Source organism: Microcaecilia unicolor, chromosome 11 (assembly GCF_901765095.1).
Source record: "Microcaecilia unicolor chromosome 11, aMicUni1.1, whole genome shotgun sequence".
In the NCBI taxonomy this organism is placed as follows: domain Eukaryota; kingdom Metazoa; phylum Chordata; class Amphibia; order Gymnophiona; family Siphonopidae; genus Microcaecilia; species Microcaecilia unicolor.
In genome coordinates this window covers 99,242,417-99,263,880 of record NC_044041.1, presented here as the reverse complement: position 1 = coordinate 99,263,880, position 21,464 = coordinate 99,242,417, and the positions used below count along the sequence as shown (strand labels likewise).

General features: G+C 44.4%; 1 protein-coding gene across 1 annotated transcript in view; it reads left to right on the top strand.

Annotated features, from left to right (window-relative positions):
- The window catches only part of LOC115479942 (tyrosine-protein kinase ZAP-70), a 104,070-nt gene that overhangs the window by 34,830 nt on the left and 47,776 nt on the right, over positions 1–21,464 (top strand). The window contains exons 2-6 of the mRNA XM_030218277.1: positions 1,445–1,898; positions 2,704–2,864; positions 6,749–6,884; positions 9,444–9,525; positions 9,939–9,976. Coding sequence (XP_030074137.1) covers positions 1,497–1,898; positions 2,704–2,864; positions 6,749–6,884; positions 9,444–9,525; positions 9,939–9,976 — 819 coding nt within the window. The 5' untranslated portion in view covers positions 1,445–1,496. The remainder of the gene's footprint in view (positions 1–1,444; positions 1,899–2,703; positions 2,865–6,748; positions 6,885–9,443; positions 9,526–9,938; positions 9,977–21,464) is intronic.

The window sequence follows — 21,464 nt, the reverse complement described above, 5'->3', positions numbered from 1 at the left end:
TGTAGTGGCTTGGGTAGCACAGTACCAGTCTATATACAATATCTGGCGTATCAGGCTAAGGCTTGAAGGTTCTCCCCTTGTGCTTAAAGTCAGAAGCCAAGGAAGGTCAGGAACCTAGGACAGGGCTTCAACAGTGAGTCAAAGTTTTATAATCAGGGGCATTTCCTTCTACACCCATTTCCTCCCTTTGATTATAATGTCACTCCTAGTTTCTACCTGTTTCTGGTAGAGGTCAGAATTTACACAAATCAGGTATTCTGCATGCCTACTACTGAGGTCAGACAAGATGTGAAATTCTATTAGGTAAGGTAGTGGCACAGGGGACCTATGGAGGCATCCCTACTGCTAGGTTACTAGCTGACCTACAAATACATCATAATAGACAGCATGGAGGAACATTGATATTAATGCTGAAGGTACCAGAATAAGACTGTCAAAAAAACAGAATTGACCACAGATCTCCCTTCTGGAAACGGATAATGTAGCAGCTCCGTATCATAGATACTATAACTCATAGGAGCTGACTCTGTGGGTGCTTGAGCACCCCCAATATTGAGAAAATTCCTTGTATGCGTCCATGGAGGGGTTATTTCCGCTGGGCTTAGCACCCCCAATAATTTTGAAAAGTTAGCTCCTATGCTGTAACTATGAATGGAAGAGAACCGCTGATAGGCACCAAAGGCAATCCTGGTCAGTTTGTGAGCCAGTCTGAAAGCCAAGGTTTCCAAAATCTGTCCTGGGAGCCCCTTAGCCAGCTGGCTTTTCATGCTGACTTTATGAGCTAATTTTGATGTGTTGGAAACCTAGTACAGTATATGCAATTTACCTTCTACATATCCTGAAAACCAGGACATGTTTGGGAAGCCTTGCTGGGGTCTAATACATTTCTAAGTTCCTGTTTATCCCCCCTCTCTTCCACCCTTCAAACTCTTGCCTTTCTGTTGCTAGGGCTCTGCAGTGGACTAAGGGGGTCTTTTCCTAAAGATTAGCTCATCTGCAGCAGGACCCATATGAATAAAATGGACCTGCTGCAGATAACTCGAGCTAACCTTTAGTAGTATGCTCTGTCTGTGCAAGCTCTTCAGCACACTGGAGCATGAGAGAGCAGTACTGGGAGGGAGATCCTGGTATGAGGTGAAGAAGGTTACCCTGGAAAGGTCTTCTTTTCACAGCTTACCACTCCCAGCAGATCTTGGGGCTGTTTGGCTATTTCATCAGGAGTGACATATAAGTATGAAGGGAGACACTGCAATGTCTATATTTGTTAGCAAAGGTGGAGGGAGGGGGGCAAAGGGATTTTGCCCAGCATGTGACTGTTATCTTAAAGAGGCAAAATGGCTAAAGCCAGCCTAAAATGCAAAAGATCTGATAAAATTTACTACAAAATGAAAGCATATAAAGAGGAGTCACAAATGATGTTCTTGTGTATGGTTATCTCTTCTAGGTCATTTGGTTGGAATTGATGACTCCGTGAAGAGTATTGTGGTCTTTGGAAAATGCCCGATGCAGCCAGTCACCTACCCTTTTTCTATGGCAGCATCTCCAGGGCAGAAGCGGAAGAGCACCTGAAGCTGGGTGGTATGCTAGATGGTCTCTTCCTTCTGCGCCAGTGCCTCCGCAGCCTAGGTGGCTATGTCATCTCTGTTGTCTTCAACTTGCGCATCCACCACTACCCTATCGAGCGCCAGCTGAACGGCACCTATGCTATAGCTGGGGGTAAGCCACACTGTGGGCCAGAGGAGCTCTGTGAATATTATTCCAAGGATCCTGATGGTCTATGTTGCAGCCTGCGTAAGCCCTGCAACCGGCCCAGTGGACTGGAGCCCGCACAGGGAATCTTTGACAGCATGCGGGATAACATGGTGCGGGACTATGTCCGACAGACCTGGAAACTGGAGGTATATGGATGTAGTATTTATCATTCCATGGAGCAGTTCTGGGTCCTCTTCTCTCTGCTGGTAGTCCTTGCCCTGAGATGTGGGTTTCATATGGGATGCTGTCTCCTAGATTTTTGTAAATAAAAATACAGAAGAAAATAGAAAAGGACAACATTAGAATGAGTTTTCCTGAAGTCTAGGCTCACAGCTCAGCTGTTTCACTGAATATCAGATTTCAGGTATCAGGGCTCGTTTCTTGTTAGTGAGCTGAAATTCTCATTACCCTGCCATACTTTGATCCTCTAATGGAATAACCCAGCTTTCTAATTCCAGAGGAAAGTTCCCCTCTTGCCTTTGAACAACGGTGCTTTTGTGCTTATCCCAGTCCTCTGCTACTTCCACTGAGAAGTTGTCCAGCATATCCACCACCATGAGCTTCAATGGTTGCACCAAAATCTACCAAATTATGTGAATGAGCGCCCATTTGAAACCTGTGAGCAGTAAACACATTTTAACTTATGTTTTTTATTATTGGCTTATTCTGGTTTTGTAGATATTTTTCTGTTTCTGAATGTAACTCACCTTGAGCTACTACTGAAAAGGTACAAAATTAAATTAAAATTAAATGTATGGCCATGCTATATTCATGTATTTCTGGAGGCCCACAGACACTGCTTTATTGTTGCATTTTTTTTTTAAACTCGGATCAAAATTTTCTGATCAGATGAAGCATAGGTGATCTTAGCTGCTGGGAAGCAAGATCATTATATTTATCTATTGGTTTTGAACTAATTTTATTTTGTTTTATTTCTCTGTTTTCCTGCAGGGAGATGCACTAGAGCAGGCAATTATAAGCCAGGCACCACAGGTTGAGAAACTCATTGCTACTACAGCCCATGAAAGGATGCCATGGTTTCATGGCAAAATATCACGGGAAGAGGCTGAGCGCAAACTCTACTTTGGAGCACAACCTGATGGAAAATTCCTGTGAGCAGACTAGAGAAGACTTGCCAGTTCTTTCAACCATGAGATCTTCCTCTTATTTGGCCAAAAAAGATAATGGGGCTGATATTCAGCCAGCTGGAGGCAGCACACATAAGTGCCGCGGTCAGCGCTGACCCCAGATATTCAGTGCCGGGATGTTTCCGGTGACCGGCTTTGAATATCCAGTTTTTTTGGGCCAGCTCTAAGTTAACCAGCTACGTCAATATTCAGTGCTGGCCGATTAAGGGGCCCTTTTACTAAGCCGCGTAAGCACCTATGCGTGTCCTACATGCGTCAGTTTTAAACTACCGTCCAGCTACTGCGTAGCCCGGGTGGTAATTTCATTTTTTATGTATGTCCACTAAGTGAGCCAGAAATTTTCTGGCACACGGTGCTAACCGGGTGGTAATCAGCATTGTACGCGCGTAGACCATTATCGCACGATTAACGCGTGAGACTTTACCGCTATGTCAATGGGTGGCGGTAAGGTCTCAGGCCCAAAATGGATGTGCGCCAATTTTAATTTTGCCGCATGTCCATTTTTGGCCAAAAAAAAGGCCTTTTTTGCAGGTGCCCTGAAAAATGGACCTGCGTGCGTCCAATACACGCATCTAGACCAGCTCAGGCCACTTTTTGGCGCATCAGTGGCATACCAAGGGGGGGGCAGTGGGGGTGGTCCACCCCGGGTGCACGCCGCTGGGGGGGGGGGGGGTGCCGCGCGCTGGTCAGCTTCGTTCGTTTCCATGCTCCCTCTGCCCCGGAACAGGAAGTAACCTGTTCCGGGGCAGAGGGAGCATGGAAACGAACGAAGCTGACCGGCGCGCGGCACCCCCCCAGCGGCGTGCACCCGGGGGGTTCTTTTGCCGGGGTGGGGGGGTGTCCTCTCGCCGGGGGGAGGGTCACACTGCACCGGGGGGGGGGGGGGGGGGGGCGCTGCACCTGGGGGGTGGGGCACATCGGCGATCCGCCCCGGGTGTCAGCCCCCCTAGGAACGCCACTGCAGCGCATCTTAGTAAAAGGACCCCCAAGTTAATAGCAAGCAAAGATAGGACATCTATTTATGTGGTCAAATTTGCCCACTAAACTTAGCCAGCCAGCGCTTGAATGTTCACGGGATAGCCAGCTATATTGTGCGATATAGCCAGTTAGTCGCTATCCACCAGATTCTATATATTGTGCTTAGCGTTCCGCACCGAAATTCAAGCGTATTCTATAATGATGCACGTAACTTAATTGGCTTAACAAGCCAATCAGCATTTTTAACAGCACTTAACAAGCAATAATGAGCATATAATTGGCAATATTTAGAATTTGTGCACACAACTCGCTAAGCATATTCTGTAACGCACAACGCCTAAATTCTAATATGTGGAGCCTAAAAGGGCAAGGAAATGGGCATTCCAAAATTTAAACACACTGTTATAGAACATGCCCCTTTTTATAAAGGTGTGCTAAAAATGGCTTGTGATAGCGTAGGCACAGGTTTTGGGTGAGTGCAGAATCATTTTTCAGCGAGCCTGTAAAAAAGGCCTTTTTTTCCTGAAAATGGACGTGCGGCAAAATCAAAATTGTTGTGCGTTCTTTTTGGGTCTCTGACCTTACCGTCAGCTGTAGACCTAGTGGTAAAGAATTTGGGCGGTAATGACCTTTACGTGTCAGATGCCATTTGGCACGCGTCCACTACGCGCGGCAGAAAATACAAAATATTTTTCAGACGCGCTCCAGAAATGAAATTACCGCAACACCCACGTGGTAGTCGGGCAGTAAGTCCATTTTGGTGCACGTTGGGTGCGTGCAGGCACCTACGCGGCTTAGTAAAAGGGGCCCTCCATTTTTCTTTCCATTTGCTGGAGAAGAGCGAATGGTACCAGTTCAATTAGAGTTTTTTTTTTTAAAAGGGCTATATATGTAAGGTGGGTTTCCTGAAAAAAAGCAATTGTTATGTTCATTTTTTTAAGGGTTAACATAATTTTTTTACACATGACAGGGTGTCTAAGATCAAGGACGTTCCATGAGACTGTTTTATGACCTGGAATATAGACAAATTTATATTTGATTCAGTGTCTACTTTATTGTTATGACTTGAACATTGTTAGTGACATTATGCTCTTATTAATTTACAGTTCATTCTGTATTGTGCATTGTTCTAATTTTTGTATATTATTCAAATTTTTAATAAAATTTCCAGTAATAAAATAAAAAGAAACACAAAAAAGTAGAACACAAGAAAAAATTGGACTACAGATAGTTCCATTCATTCCTCGCTTATGGAAAACACCTGTCTTTGAACCTGTGTGTCTATGGCAAGGGTCTCTGCCAATAATACAAACAAGAAAAAAGTGGGGGGGGGGGGGGGCGGGAAATTTGAGGAACACACCCTTCTCACTGACCTAACAAAAACTGTGTGATACCCTTTGCAGTGCCTCACTGACAAACACATTTTAAAGGCAAAATTATGTGACCATATTTGTCCTACAAAAAGCTAGCAGCAATTATGACAAGTACATCAAGTAAATTCACTTTGGGCCCCTTTTACTAAGCCGTGTAGGCGCCTACGCGTGCCCAATGCGCACCAAAATGGACTTATCGCCTGACTACCGTGCGGCTCTTGCGGTAATTTCATTTTTGGCGCGCGTCTGAAAAATAATTTTTATTTTTGAACGCGCGTAGCGGACACGTGCCAAGTGGCAATATACATGCGTAGGTCCTTACCACCCGAATTCTTTACTGCTAGGTCTGTGGCTGGCGGTAAGGCCAGAAATCTAAAATGGACATGTGGCAATTTTGATTTTGCCGCATGTACATTTTTGGCAAAAAAGAGGCCTTTTTTACAGGTGCGCTGAAAAATGATTCTGCACACGTCCAAAACCCACACCTACACTACCGCAAGCCACTTTGTAAAAGGACCCCTTTGTGCATTTCTGGTTCCAATATTATATAATGTTGCAGCCTGCCAGGGATAACAGTAGCCTCTTTCTTTTTTTGGGATATCAGTCCATATCCAGGGCAGCTTTTGGTTTACTCAGTAATTCTCTATCAGTTTGTATAGGTGAGTGTACAAGATCTCATACCTGTTTGTGTGTTGGAGGGAGGGGGAAGAGATTCCTAAAATTCCCCTGCCTTCCTTTTTTGTATTATTGGCAGAGACCCTTGCTTTAGATTCAAAGACAACTTTTTTCTGTTAGAGAGGAATGGAGCCACCCACATTCCAATTCTTTTCTTGTGTTATACTGTTCTTGTGGGTTACCAATGCGTCTTGATTAGTGTGGCTTGTTTGAGTTAGGCGCTGGGTAAAGGGGGTCCTGTGCTAGCAGTGGCAGACGTTTTTGCCGCTTGCCAGGGCCTCTTTTACCACAGCGGGTAAAAAGGCAGAAAAAAGAAATGACGATGCAGTAAGTTCACACTTGCTGCATGGCCATTTCGGGGGAGGGGAGCAGTTACTGCCACCCATTGAGGTGGGGTAAGGGCTCCCGAACTAACCTGGCGGTAACTGGGCAGCACATGACATTTCTCAATTACTGCTGGGTAACCCCCTGCAGAAATATTTTAAAAAGTGCGCGCCGGTACCTGCCGGTACCCGCTTTGGGCCAGCAGTAGTTCTGGGTTGCCATGTGGCAACCCTTTAGCAAAAGGGCCCCTAAGCTAGTATTCGTGTAGAACAGCCTTTATAAAGTACTAGCTTAGCGTGCATTTCCCCTGGATTCTATATAAAATAAACTTGGAATTTGGAAGCTTGGATCACTTCCCTGCTGCTAAGGATCCTCTCTGCTATAAGGAACACTATTGGTCTGTTGTACTAAGCTGTCACCTAGATTCAGAATGGAGAAAAATCCTTAGTAAATCAAGGTCGATGATTGCGATTATTAGATTTCTGTTTTCTCCCCTAGACTGAGAGAAAAGGAGAATGGAACATATGCACTCTCTATCATCTATGGCAAAACAGTCTATCATTACTGGATTGAGCAGGATAAATCCGGTAGATACTCCATTCCAGAGGGCACTAGATTTGACACATTGTGGCAGGTAAGCTGGTTCTCAGTTTTTGCTTTTCTTCAGTGTTGCCAGGTGGGCGGTTTTCCGCAACCCGCCTCGGGAAATTTTTGCCCGCGGCAGGTTGAGGTTTTTTGGGCTTGTTTTGGGGTCTTTCGGCGGTTTTTTTGCGGTTTTCGGGCTGCGGGGGCGGGGCTAGTGGCGTTTTGGGCGGAGTTAGTGACGTTTTGGGCGGGGTTAGTGATGTTCTGGGCGGGGCCGATGACGGGGAGGTGGGGGCGGTGACGGAAGAGGCGAGGCCGATGACGGCGGGGGCGGGGTTGATGACGGCGGGGGTGGGGTGTCAGGGGCGGGGTTTGACTTTGGGCGGGTTTTGGGCTGGTTTTGGGCTCGTTTGGGTGGGAAAAAAATTTTCCACCTGGCAACCCTGCTTTTCTTAACATTTCAGTCTGTACTGATGGCCACTGTTCCCAGATATATTTCTTTGAATGGGCTTTGTTGGTATTGCTGTGCGGCTTAGTAAACAGGGGGTATACATATGTTGGTTTAGAATTGGAATATTGGCAAAGTTCATATCTGTCTTCAGTTAGTGGATGCACAAAAACTTTTGTTTTGTGATTCACATAACAGACGGAGCAATTCAGACATGGAAAATGACCCCAGACATTATCTATTTTTTGTGGATCTGGAATGTGTGCAGTGGTGTGCTGGTAAATTTTTAACAACAGGCTCTCTCCCCCATCCACCTCTGCGCCCCCCCCCCCCCCCCCAAATTGCAGAGCTGGCTATTCCCAGGGAGAGAGTTAGCTGGTAAAGTATTAACAACAGGCTCTCTCTGCGGGCATAGCCTGCCCTGCAATTTGGATGGTGGGGGGAGACCCAGGGGTGGATTTCTTGAAAGGATTATATAAACTTAGGATGCATCATGACTAGGGACACACACACACACAAATATGCTTATTTATTCAATATCACAATTCTTCATAGAAGCCACAAAACAATCTTTTAGGGTAGATAGTGTTCACAATGAGCTCCTTTTATTACCAACCAGACAGAGATAAGAGTTTTCAGTTTTGGCACAGTATAAGTTATCACAAGAACAAAATATAAGAAAACCAATATGGGCTGCATTAGGGGCTTATATAGCCCATTTATATAAACAAAAGAAATCTGCAAACAAAATATTTATTTTGACTAATAAAACCACTTCCCCCTGAAACATGTTCAAAATAGAATAATCCATTTGCATATCTAAAAGGTAAACTTCTACAAAACAGATGAAGATCTGATTCCATGTGTGCCCCAATGAAAGGAGAGTTTAATTCTACTTCCATTTAATTTCAATATATTCCATCAAACTTTTTAACACCAGGCTTCCCATGGTAGATTACAACAACAACAACAACAGTTAAGAGTGACCCATCAGGAAACAGGATATCTTCACGCACTAGCAGCAGCAGAAAATGCAATGAAAAATGTCAATTTAAATAAATAAATATTAGATCGCGCCACGGGGCCTACCTGGCTGGAATGGAGTGGTGATCCAATTCAAGATTCTTCTACCGACGAGGAGGACGACGATGGACTGGTGGCCGGTGGCAGGGGTGTGTGGAAGTGCAGCAGAAGGCACTACTACCTCGTGGCCAATGAAGAGTGCGGTCAGACCTGGATTCTCTGTCCTAAGCTTCCAGGATCTGTTTCTCACACTGGGAGTAGAGGTAACATCCAGAAGAGTGGAAAAGCATATTGCTGTTCTTAACCAGTTATGTTGAGGGGAAAAATCTGGTTGTCCTAAGCCCTGTGAAGATGGTCAAGAAGTTGGGATTCTCTGTGGACAACCTGCAGAACCTGCAAGAAACATCTGAGGAGGATTTACAAGTAATAAAGATGATGGGCTGAGATGTTGAAGTACGATAATGAGGTCCCTTGGGAGGGTTTGAACACACCTGACCCATGGAACTTAGGGGAATCTCTGAACAGTTTGCATCCTACTACCAGGAGGAAGGGGGGGGGGGGGGGGGGATGATCCAGACCCAGAGGTGAAAGTTGGTTTAACACATTGATGACAGTAATGCTGAACTGTATTGGAGGTAAAATAGAATGAACAGTTACATGTGGTTGTAGGAATTCTACAGTAAATTGAACTACTCTTTTGGAATACCACCAAAATCTCTGAAAAGAGTTTTATTGTGGAGATTCTCCTGTGCGTAGGGTCTTGGAAAGCAGGACCTCTTCATCCCATTCATGGAACCCATACCAGGTTTTCCAATGGGAAAGAGGGGATTAGAACCTGGACTGGTGAGTCCTTTGCAAGCTATAGGACCCCTTATTGGCAATGGGGTTACAGAAGTTATCATTTACTCAACTTCTTTCAGGGGGTTTATTTTGGCTATGTGTAATTAAAGGTTAATTGATCAGGATTCAGCTCTCTGAGAAGGGAGACTGCTAAGGCCAAGAAGGGGAAAGGCAGGAGGAAATCAGGACTATAGCTGATTTAAAAGAGAAATCAAAATATGTGAGGTCAAGATATTCCAAGAGGGGCAACCAATTCCTCTAATATCTTCTTCTCTCTTTAATTTTTTTTCTATAAAGCTTGTGGAATATTTAAAACTTAAACCGGATGGAGTGATTCATTCTCTGAAGGAGGCCTGCCCCAATCCCAATATACCCACTGGTGAGTTGACCCTTCTCAATTTTCTTAGCACCGACATGGGGTGAAGTCAGGAAATAACCAACCAGGTAAAGGCAATAGCAGATTTCCTATTATCACCTCAGCTCATCAACAGAGTTGTTAACGTCAAAGCTAAGAGTAAATGAATAAGAAGACCCTTGGAAATAGGAAATAGTAGAAGGAATTTGGGACCCTTGCCAATAGCTGTGGCTCTGGGGAGCACTGCCTGGAATATGGAACCCTCATGTGTGCCTCATTAAGCAATAACCACCCTCTGTTGGTACCACCAGCTCCCAAGACAGTGTCTCATATTCAGCTTTAGTGATTTGAAACATTAAACTACATTTGTAAGTTGTTTTGGGATTGTAAAGTGGAAAAACATGGACAAGGTTACCAAATCTTTTTATTCCTTGCAGGATCTATGGCACCTGTTCCACCATCCCTACCAAGGGCTGTAAGTAACTCTTTCTTTTATAAGCCTATTCAGATCTGATATATAAGCACTGAAAATTTCAGCAGATGAAGTACAGAGGAGACTCTTTGTAAAGACAAATACTGTACATTAGCGGTGTACATGTGTGAGTGTGCATTTGGTTTGTTTGGGCACCTAAAAATTGAAAATGTACACAAACTGTGCATGGTTAGAAGTGTTCTTGTTCATTTTCTGTTTTCACAGCTAATCCAAAACTTTATTTTTGTTTGGTGTACCTCACAGGGGTTCTCATGTTCTATTACATGTTTTGAGTTTGGCAGAGTTGCCTGTTTATTATTCCTGGGATTCTATATATGGCGCCTTATTTTCTGTGCGGAAATCAAAGCATATTTTATAACAATGTGCATAACTTAATTAGTTAACTAGTTAATCAGTGCTGTTAATTGGATGTTAACAAATTATCAGTACTAATTGACATTAATTAAGATTTATATGCACAACTTGCTAAGCGCATTCTTTAATGTGGTGCGCCTAAATTCTAAGTCACATAGTTGAAAAGGGGGCATGGCCATGGGCGGGGCATGGGCGTTTCTAAAATCTATGCACGTTGTTATATAATACACCTGCTCTGCATCTAATTTAGGTGTCGGGATTTATGCAAAGTAAAATATAGCGTAAATGGCCTTGACTACATTTGGTCATGTGGAGAGGAGATCAGCGTTATTCTATATACTGTGTGGAAATTTAAGCCTGTTCTATAAAATGTAGGCATACTTTACAGAATATGCCTTGACATATTTATTTTTCCATGTGGAATTTTCAGACACCATATATAGAATCTAGCCCTATTTGTTTTTGGATCTTAATAAAGACTTCCAAAAATAAAAAATAAATTGCTTAAAGTCAAATCATAAAAGTGGTGACATGTGGAGCCTAGTTTTATATAGAATGTGGTGATCAGAACTGAGATGTCCAGTTTGGGATGTAAGGCTTTGTCAATGCAGAACCTTTTCTAAAATAGCTACAGAAAGGCACATGTTTGCTGGCACGTATAGTGGGAGCAACTATTTTAGAAACCTATACAGTACAGTCTTGATTATCCGATCTTCAGTAATCCGACCATCCAGCATATCTGACAGAACTCCCCCCCCCCCCCCGGTGATGTCATCACATTTATTTCTATTAAAAATCTTTGCTCTAGAACAATTTTTGAAAATCGGGAACTCTGGGCCTTTGTTTATGCAGTGTTTTCCATGTTATCTGACTTTTCAGTTATCTGACAATGGGTCGGTTCCATTTATGTCAGATAATCGAGACTGTACTGTACATAGATAACATGAACGGCATGATCCCGGCAGCTTCCACATGAAAATGCTGATTTTGCAACTTCCACATTTAACAATGGGAGATTAAGAAGAACAAAATCCAAAATATAGAACAGGAAAAGTTCTCTACGATGACGAATCACAGAAGGCAAAAGTAAAGACTAATAGACAATTCACCACTGGAGACGTGAGTCCAACAGTCTTTATTATATCAGAGATAACGACCCGACACAGGCCATGTTTCGATGCTAAAAAGCATCTGCATCAGGGGTCAATAAATACACCAAGTAATGAATGCAAAACGAAGAGTCCTACTTGTATATGTGTTGTCAACTCACTGATCACGTAGCACCAAACAGAATATGCTGGATACAAACTATCAGAGCAAAACCTATTGGACCTGTCACCAACGTGGTCCATGTTTCGTAAGACCTGCATCAGGGCATTGGTCCTCACTATGCCTAAGCTTTGCTCTTTTCCAAATTTTAAATTTTTACATTTCAGGCTGTTTAGATGTGGACATGCTTCTAAAATAAGGACCAAAGTTTCAGACATTTCTCCTCATAACTATAGTACAGTGGTTCCAAACCTGGTCCTGGATACCCATAATAAGTGGGAAAGTGTGGGGTATAAATGTTACATTAGATTACATTACATAATGAATATTCATGAGACAGATTTGCATGCAGTGGAAGCAGGCAGTTTCCTATGGTTTGCAGGTTCTTTACATTGTTTGGTGAGGCCACTTCCCAGGCAGCTCCGAATAGTTCCAAGGGGTACTCCCCTCCCCCGTCCTCAGTTAGTTGTTTTGGGTGTCAGGCTATTGTTGGGTTACTTTTGGCCACAAATTGGACTGGGAAATTTTCAGACATCTGGCAGCTCTGTCCAGGACCAGGTTTGGGAACTACTGCTATAGTAAATACATCCTGCGAACTCCACCACTCAGTCTGGGTAAACTTGCATATGTCCAGACTGTACGCATGTAAGCTTACCCATGTGTGGGGCAATTTTATAAGAGAATGGCTAAGTAGAGAAGCCACATAGCTGCATATGTTGCCTTTAAAAAATAGATATAACGTATGCACCTATGTTCATTTAAAGGATTACCCCACAGGAAAGCAAGTGCATACATTTACTGTTGCTGAAAGGTGGGTGTAAATATAGCAGTGTTTATACTGGATAGAATGGGCACATATGTACATATTTTATAAAGTATATATATATATATATATATATATATATATATATATATATATATATATATATATATATATATATATATATATATATATATATATATATATATATATGTCAGTCCTGCCTTCTATGCCAATTCTCCACCCCCAGGTTGCCTACATGCGGATCACATACAACTAGTCACTAACCATCTGATATTGAGCCACTGGGGGGCAGTATTTTCTTACATTCTGACCACTGCATGCTGATTTGTGCTCAAATATTCAGTACCAGCCCATATCGGGTTACCAGCATTGAATATCGCTGATGCCCAGATAATGGTTTAGTAAGGAAACATGGCACCTAGGGTGGGTGGTACCCCATACCCCCTCTTACTATGCTACTGCTATATCCTCCCCCACCCCACCATCCCCTCTTTATTTCTTTGTCTTCCGCAGCAGCTCCTTTCCCTTTCCTACAGCCTCACCAGCAATCAGATCATAGATGTAGTGATGATGGTCATCATCAGAAGGCAGTGGGACCTCCCAGCCGCATGCTGATGACTCTGCAGCATCCTGCCTTTCACAGAAACAGGAAGTCTGTGTCTTAGGAGGGTGGGATACTGCAGAATTGTCAGTAGGCACACAGCTTGGAGGTTCTGCACTGCCTTCCGATGATTCCAGGTTAGAGAATGACACGGGGATAAAAGACCTACAGTGAACTAGACAGGCTCACTTCCACTCCAGTCTACTAAACCTCCTTGATAGTGCTCTGAGTGTATGTCAATGACGGCTACGCAGGGGAGTGGAAATAGAGATTAACCAATTGATTTACAATAGGCTAGACAGGCGCACTCCCATTCCAGTCAATTAAACCTCCTTGATAGTGCACGACAAAGGGCCCAGCGAATCAGAAATAGAGGACTAGAGAACCAAAGCACTGGTTACAACTACTGATCGCTGCATAAAGCAGTGGCCGCCGTCAAAACAAAGAATAGTTTGAGGATTCTATGACCTCTTTAACGGAGCTTCCCTGCCTCCAACCAGCAGAACAGTGTCTAGAGCTACAGTGCTCTGTGCCCAGGACATCACTCCCGAGCATCTGACTGTGAGTAACCTATTTATCCTAAACTGACACCACAATGAACACAATCAAAATACTTCTGGTAATCTATTCCCTTTCACTGATCCACCTAGCACTATCTATCCCACTCACAGAACATTACTTCATACCCATCCTACAAGATCACCAAAGACTGATCAAACATTCCACACTCCACCAAACGGATACTCACCACACTAAAGGAAGATCATTTAAACGCGGACATCACCAACAAAACAGGAGGAATGACCACAACAAACATACACCACCCAAGGAACGACAACTAACAAAAATCCACTTAACACCTAACCTAGCAGCCCCATACCAAAATATCCAGGTGGGCTACATCAATGCTAGGTCCATAATTAACAAAACAACAACAATATCAGACTGGATCACCTCAGAAAACTTCGATCTTATCAATGAAACATGGATCCACAACCAAAAGGACCCATAATCCTTGAACTATGCCCTCCAGGTTACAAAATCACTCACCGGACCAGATTGGAAAAGAGAGGCGGAGGCATAGCACTAATCTACCGAGAACAATGCACCACCGAAACCATTGCCGACTCCATAACACCCCAACTAGAAATTGCCTAATTTAGAATCCATAACAATTCCCTGATTGATCACCTGAATTGCGTCCTGTTCTACAGACCACCCAGCAACTGGAACGAAAGCCAGCCCATCTTCACGGCCTTCATATCAAACAATTGTGTAAACAACTCCAACACACTAATACTAAGCGACATTAACCTTCACCTAGAAGACCCCAATTCCACTAACGTACGTGAATGTAAAGACTTCCTACAGTCCTGGGATTTCAAATGGCCTCTCATGCAAACTACCCATATCAAGGGTCACACACTGGACCTCCTATCACATAAATTGTCCACAGATCATAACCTATTAATAACAGACATCAAATGGACAGCAAAACCTTGGACCGATCATTACAAATTGAACCTAACTTTAAACTGGTAGAAGAAGGGTTCAAACCGCACACCAGAACATACAACTTACACTACAAGAGGGCAAATAGAGCCACAAGTATTCTGGCAACAGATATACAACAACGAATGGACAACACAAACTGATTCCAAACTTTATCTCAACCGCTGGGATGATAGATGTAGCAGCATACTAAACGAAATAGCACCCTTAAAAACAAAAATATCAAAAAGACAGAATGCTATACCATGGTTCTATGATGAACAAAAAAAACTCAAAACACAATCCAGGAAACTTGAACGAGCATGGAGAAAAATAAAAGATGAACATACACTCAACGCATGGAAACATACACATAGAAAGTACAAATATGCAATAAAACAAACCAAAAGATCCTACTACAAAACCAAACTAGGACCGGATTACAAAGATATGAAGAAACGATTCCAACTTGTAAATAAGTTACTAGACACCCCTATACCAAACGACGCCAAGAAAAGCACAAACAATCTCATCAACTACCGCCCAGTTGCGTCTATCCCACTAGTAGTAAAAATGATGGAGAGTTTGGTGACTAAACAGCTTACGGAATACCTGGACAAGTTCTCAATATTACACAATTCACAATCAGGATTCCACTCCCACCATAGTACCGAAACTGTCCTAGTCACCCTCCTGGCCAAATTCAAGCAGGAGATAGCCATAGGTAATAGCATACTGCTCCTCCAGTTCGACATGTCAAGTGCATTCGACATGGTAAACCACAACATACTACTAAGACTACTTGGCCACTTCGGGATTGAAGGAAAGGTACTTAATTGGATTAAAGGTTTTCTAACCACCAGAATTTATCAAGTAATATCAAACTCAAATATATCACCACCGTGGAAAGCAATCTGCGGAGTACCTCAAGGATCACCATTATCACCAATACTCTTCAACATGATGATGATTCCACTGGCACAGTCCTTATCCAATCCAGGCCTCAACCCATTCATTTACGCAGATGATGTTACAATCTACATCCCTTTCAGACATGACTTGACAGAAATAACCAATAAAATCAACGATGGCCTGAACATCATGGACTCCTGGGCAAACTCATTCCAACTGAAACTGAACACTGAAAAAACACACTGCCTCATCCTCTCCTCTCAACATAACAAGTACAAACCCACAACCATAAACACCCCAGGACACACCCTCGCTACCTCAGACAGCTTGAAAATACTCGGCGTCACACTCGACCACAACCTTATTCTTGAGAGCCAAGTAAACTCTGTAATAAAGAAAATGTTCTATTCAATGTGGAAGATCAAACGATTAAAACCTTTCTTCCCAAGGGAAACCTTCCGAAACCTAATACAATCACTGATCCTAAGTCATGCAGATTATTGCAACGGAATCTATGCGGGATGTAAAGAACAACTCACAAAAAAACTCCAGACCGCCCAAAATACAGCTGCCAGGTTGATATTCAGCAAAACATGCTTTGAAAGTGCTAAACCCCTTCAAGAAAAGCTGCATTGGCTCCCAATCAAAGAATGGATCATCTTCAAAACCTGCACTTTAGTCCACAAAATTATATAAGGCGTAGTCCCAGGATACATGATAGACCTTATAGATCTACCAATAAGAAACAGAGTCGGATCGTCAAGATCATACCTAAACCTACACTACCCAAATTGCAAAGGACTGAAATACAAAACACGCATCTGGCTTCTCCTACATAAGCGCACAACTATGGAATGGCCTCCCAAAAGCTGTGAAAACAATCCATGACCACCTGAACTTCAGGTGACTGTGTGGCACATAGAGAGTGAATGTGATACAGTGTGAGACAGAGTGTGTGAGAGTGAGAGTCAGAAAGACATTGTATATGAGAGAGAGAGTGTGAGCCCTGCCCTCCCAATCCATGCCCATCTGTCCCCTGCCCCCTCCATTCATCCTTTTCCAGCAATTCCCCTCTCTCCCTGAGCCCTGCCCTCCCAATCCATGCCCATCCATGCTCCTCTGTCACCTGTCCCCTCCATTCATCCCTATCCAGCAATTCCCCTCTCTCCCTGAGGCCTGCCCTGCAATCCATATCCATCCATGCCCATCTGTCCCCTCCATTCATCCCTATCCAGCAATTCCCCTCTCTCCCTGAGCCCTGCCCTCCCAATCCATGCCCATCCATGTTCCTCTGTCACCTGCCCCCTCCATTCATCCCTATCCAGCAATTCCCCTCTCTCGCTGAGCCCTGACCTGCAATCCATATCCATCCATGCCCATCTGTCCCCTCCATTCATCCCTATCCAGCAATTCTCCTCTCCCTGAGTCCTGCCCTTCCAATCCATGCCCATCCATGCTCCTCTGTCACCTGGCCCCTCCATTCATCCCTATCCAGCAATTCCCCTCTCTCCCTGAGGCCTGCCCTGCAATCCATATCCATCCATGCCCATCTGTCCCCTCCATTCATCCCTATCCAGCAATTCCCCTCTCTCCCTGAGCCCTGCCTTCCCAATCCATGCCCATCCATGCTCCTCTGTCCCCTGCCCCCTCCATTCATCCCTTTCCAGCAATTCCCCTCTCTCCCTGAGCCCTGCCCTCCCAGTCCATGCCCATCCATGCTCCTCTGTCCCCTGCCGCCTCCATTCATCCTTTTCCAGCAAGTCCCCTCTCTCCCTTCCATGACCCCCCCTCACATCCATGCTCCTCTCTCTCCCATGTCCCAGCCTGGCCCGCCCTCTTCTCCCCCCCCCTTCGCATCTATGCCCCCCCCTTCGTATCCATGCTGTCGTTTCTCCCCTGCCCTCCCGCTCCCATTGTTCTACTTTACTGGCCACCCTCTTCTCTCCCCCCAACATCCCTTTTTGTTTTTTTTCTTCTTTTTAAATTTACCTCCGTGGCGGTTCCGGCAGCGAAGCATCAGGGAAGGAGGCGGTGCTCCCGACGTCTAGCTTTCCCTTCGCTGTGTTCCGCCTTCTTTTGACGTCATCCTTGACGTCAGAAGAAGGCGGAACACAGCGAAGGAAAGGCTAGACGTCGGGAGCGCCGCCTCCTTCCCTGATGCTTCGCTGCCGGGTTTTTTTTTTCCGCCCTCGACGTCATGACGTTTGACACGAGGACGGGGCAGAGACGGCTGGCTGGCTTGAAGGCTTCACACCACGAATCCACGAACCCTTCAGCCTGGGAGTGACATCAGATGGCTTCAGAACGTTGTCCTCAGAACATTGAGGGTGCGTTTTATTATATTAGATAAAAAGGGACAATATGCTATGCAACTGTTGTGTATAAATTACAAATAGAAAACAATAACAATTAGCAGCTCTAATAAACTCTCCCACCACCACCACCACCCTCTACCCTTCCAACCCCAACAATAGCTGACTTGTACTACCCCAAGGAATCCTAATCCACCCTGTTAAAATGTCCAGGAGTACAAAATACAAACGTTCTGTATGCCCTAGAGGGGAGAAATATGCCCTATGAAGCACTGTTATGACTTTTTAATCTGTGGATGAATAAGAAGTCATCAACAGTCTCAGAATTCAGTCTAGCTCTCCTGTCTTCCACAGTCCCTCCTGCAATAGAAGATGTCTTCTTAGAAGATATGCTGGTAGCAGGATGTACAGGATCCCCCTTGCAAATTTTGCTAGTTGTGGCCAGCATGTTTGCATGTTTTTCCAAAAAACAAAAATATTGTCATCTGCATCAATCAAACATAAATAACAGTCCAGTTTATTAACAGGCTTCAAAGTAGAAAGTGACATGGGGACAAAGTTTGTCCCCGTCCTCACAGCCCCTGTCCCCGTCCCCACCCCATCTCCGCAGGATCTGTCCCTGCCCCATCCCTGTGGGCTCTGTCCCCGTCCCCATCTCCACAGTTACTGCGGGTCCCCGTCCCCGTGTCATTCACTACTGCAGGTTCCCAAGAGGTTGGATGCATGATGCATTAGCAGGTGAGGTCAGAGGGAGTGCATCCTGTGTCTGGCGGTCATCATTAAAAGCGGCACATGATGATGGCTGGTTTTCTGTTCTGAGGGGCTCGGGGAGGGGGGATGGAAGCAGCAGTGTGTTGGCTGAAGTCGGCGTCACTGGCACCCCTGCTGAGACCGCACCTGGATCAGGCCACCCCCCCCCCCCCCGGTAACCTTGCTGAGACGGCACCTGGAGCAGTCCACCTCCCCGGCACCCCTGCTGAGACTGTACCTGGAGCAGTCCACCCCCCCCTTACTATGCCACTGTGCCCAGATATATTTGGTTAAATCCACTGAATATCCAGGTTTGGGCCAGCTAGCATGATTTCATCGGGCAGGAGCCTCTGCTGCCCAGTTAAATCATTTTCAATACTGGACCCTAAGATTTCAGTGCACCTTCTTTTATGTGTGTATTGTACATTCACATGTGCAAGTGGTATGTAAATGATGGTACCCAATTTTAGTTTTCTTTTTAGGTGGGGTAAAAGTTTAAGGGAAAGGGACTTGATAATACTGCCTTTCTGTGTTTTTTTGCAACTACATTCAAAGCAGTTTACATAGTATATGCAGGTACTTATTTGTACCTGGGGCAATGGAGGGTTAAGTGACCTGCCCAGAGTCACAAGGAGCTGCAGTGGAAATTGAACAAAGTCCCCTGCACTAACTACTAGGCTACTCCTCATATATTAGGCATATATAAATGCCATTTTTGTTCATAAAGCAATACTATATGCACAGAAATGCCCTTGAAAATTACCGTTATTGTTGATAACATACAGTTTAGTGAAAATTCTGGCAGTGCAGAATTTCATGTAGCCGTGGAAGTCTACTATTTTAGCTCCCCCTTGTGGCCAAACATTTGAACACAAATTGTAAAGCAGTTCAAAATAATGAAAGGATATGTATATTCATGTATGTGATAAAACCAATCCTAAATTATAAACATTAAAAAATTACTAATTTAAATAATCTGCCAGTGCCTCAACATTTGGATTTCTGGATTCTCTGCTGCAGGTTAGAACCACTAGTTTCTGATCACTTTGAGGTCAATATTAGTAGGATAATGGCTGCCTAAAGAGAAGTGAAATGAATAATAGGCCCGCTGAATATGTGGTCATAAACTTAAATGGCTAGGTTATCTGTTTAAATTAGGATAGGTATTTATGGAGTCTTACTTAAATGCATACACTTTTTTTTCTTGTTCTTTTCTGTATATAATTTTTTTTAATTAAGTAAAAAAAAAAAAAAGCAAAACATAGGATATTTAACATGATAGCTACATCAAACCAAAATAGCCACATTTTCACTCAATATATAAACACATCACAGATGTCTAACAGTCATTTTAAGAAAATTATACAAAAGAAAAATAATCTATCACAGATAAAATAATCTGCTGTTATCCTAAGCACTAAATGCTGAGACACTCATAGGAATATTTATTTATTTATTTATTTATTCATTCATTCTTATAGCCCACAATTATCCAAAAATAAGTTTTGGTTCAATGTGGCTTACAGTTAACAGTTAGGAGACATTACAGTAATGTTTTACAATTACAAAGCAGTATAGAACATCAGTAACACATATAATTAATTATAATATTTCTTGAAAAGGTAAGTTAATGGGCGTCTCAGCATTTGGCGCCAGCTGATTTTTTGCGCATGCTAAAAATGCTAGCACATCTTAGTAAAAGACCCCCTAAGCCTTGTCAAAGGAGATCATCCCTATTTAGATTTCCCATTTTCTAACAAACCCCCTCTATTTGCAAAGATTCAAAACATACATAGTTATTTGACTGAAAAGTAAGACACTTATGGGAACCTCAATAAAATGAGACCCCTAGTACAAGTGACCGAGACTTCAACAGAATAAATGCTTTCTGAGTGGATTCTTGCCACTGTCATGGACGGTCCCGAAGACCAACAGTCTCCAAGCCCAGCGCTTCACCTGCAACACTTGAGTTCAACGTAAACTTCTGTAACGCTCTCTGTGCTCTGAACTTGTTATTGCTGGCTAGGACATTCATCCCCAGGTGGATTATAGCATCAATATTAGAATCCTTACTCTCATCTCGGACTACCTTCAATATTTGATCTGTACTTCTGGTAGGTGAGGATCCTGGAAGGCAATTTTCACTAGGTTAGGTCCTTTGATGACCTCAGAGGGGGCGGCGGGGGCGGGGCCATGGGGGTGCAGATGATGGCGGGGAGGCCGGTGCTGAAGCTGTCATTTCAATGCAGGGGGAGGGGAGAGTGGCAGTGGCGGCAGCGGCAGTGAGTTTAACCCTTTGTGTACTGTGTGTATTGTGTCCCTGCCTCTGTCTGTGTGTTTGTTCAGTAGGGCCGTGCTCTCCCTGGTCGGGAGCTTTTTCTCTGAGTGTTTGTTTACTTAAGGAGCTCTCTCTCTCCCTGGTGGCTGGCCTGCTGGCTCAGCAGCTTAACCCTTTGTATACTGTCTCTGCCTCTGCCTTCTGTGGATTTGAGGCAGGGGCTTCCTGCCTCCCTTTTCTGTCTTGTACCTCTGGCCTCTGGCTTGGGGGAGGGGCTATCTCACCCTTTTTGGTTTCCTGTACCTATCTCTGGCTTTTGTGGCCTTTAGGATTTCTTTTCCCCTCTGTCCTGGGGAGGGCCTGGCTGCGGTGTCTTGGAGGGTAGCCTAGTCCTCTGGGGGCCCTCCCCTTGTCCTCTGGGGGTTCCGGGGCTTGCTGTATTAGTTCCCCTGTCCTGTGCTAGTCCCCTAGGAGGGTGTGGCCCCGCTCTGGTTCTTTTGTTACTCCCTCTGCCCAGTGGTGTTCCTAGGGCGGCTGACACCCGTTGCAGATCGCCGATGCATCCCCCCCCCCCCCGAGTGCAGTGCCCCCCTGGTGAAACAACACCTCTCCCCCCCCGGTGAAATGACACCCGCCCCCCCCAGGTGCATTTTTACCTGCTGGGGGGGGGGGGGGTGCTGCGCACCTGTTGGCTTCGTTCATTCCATGCTCCCTCTGCC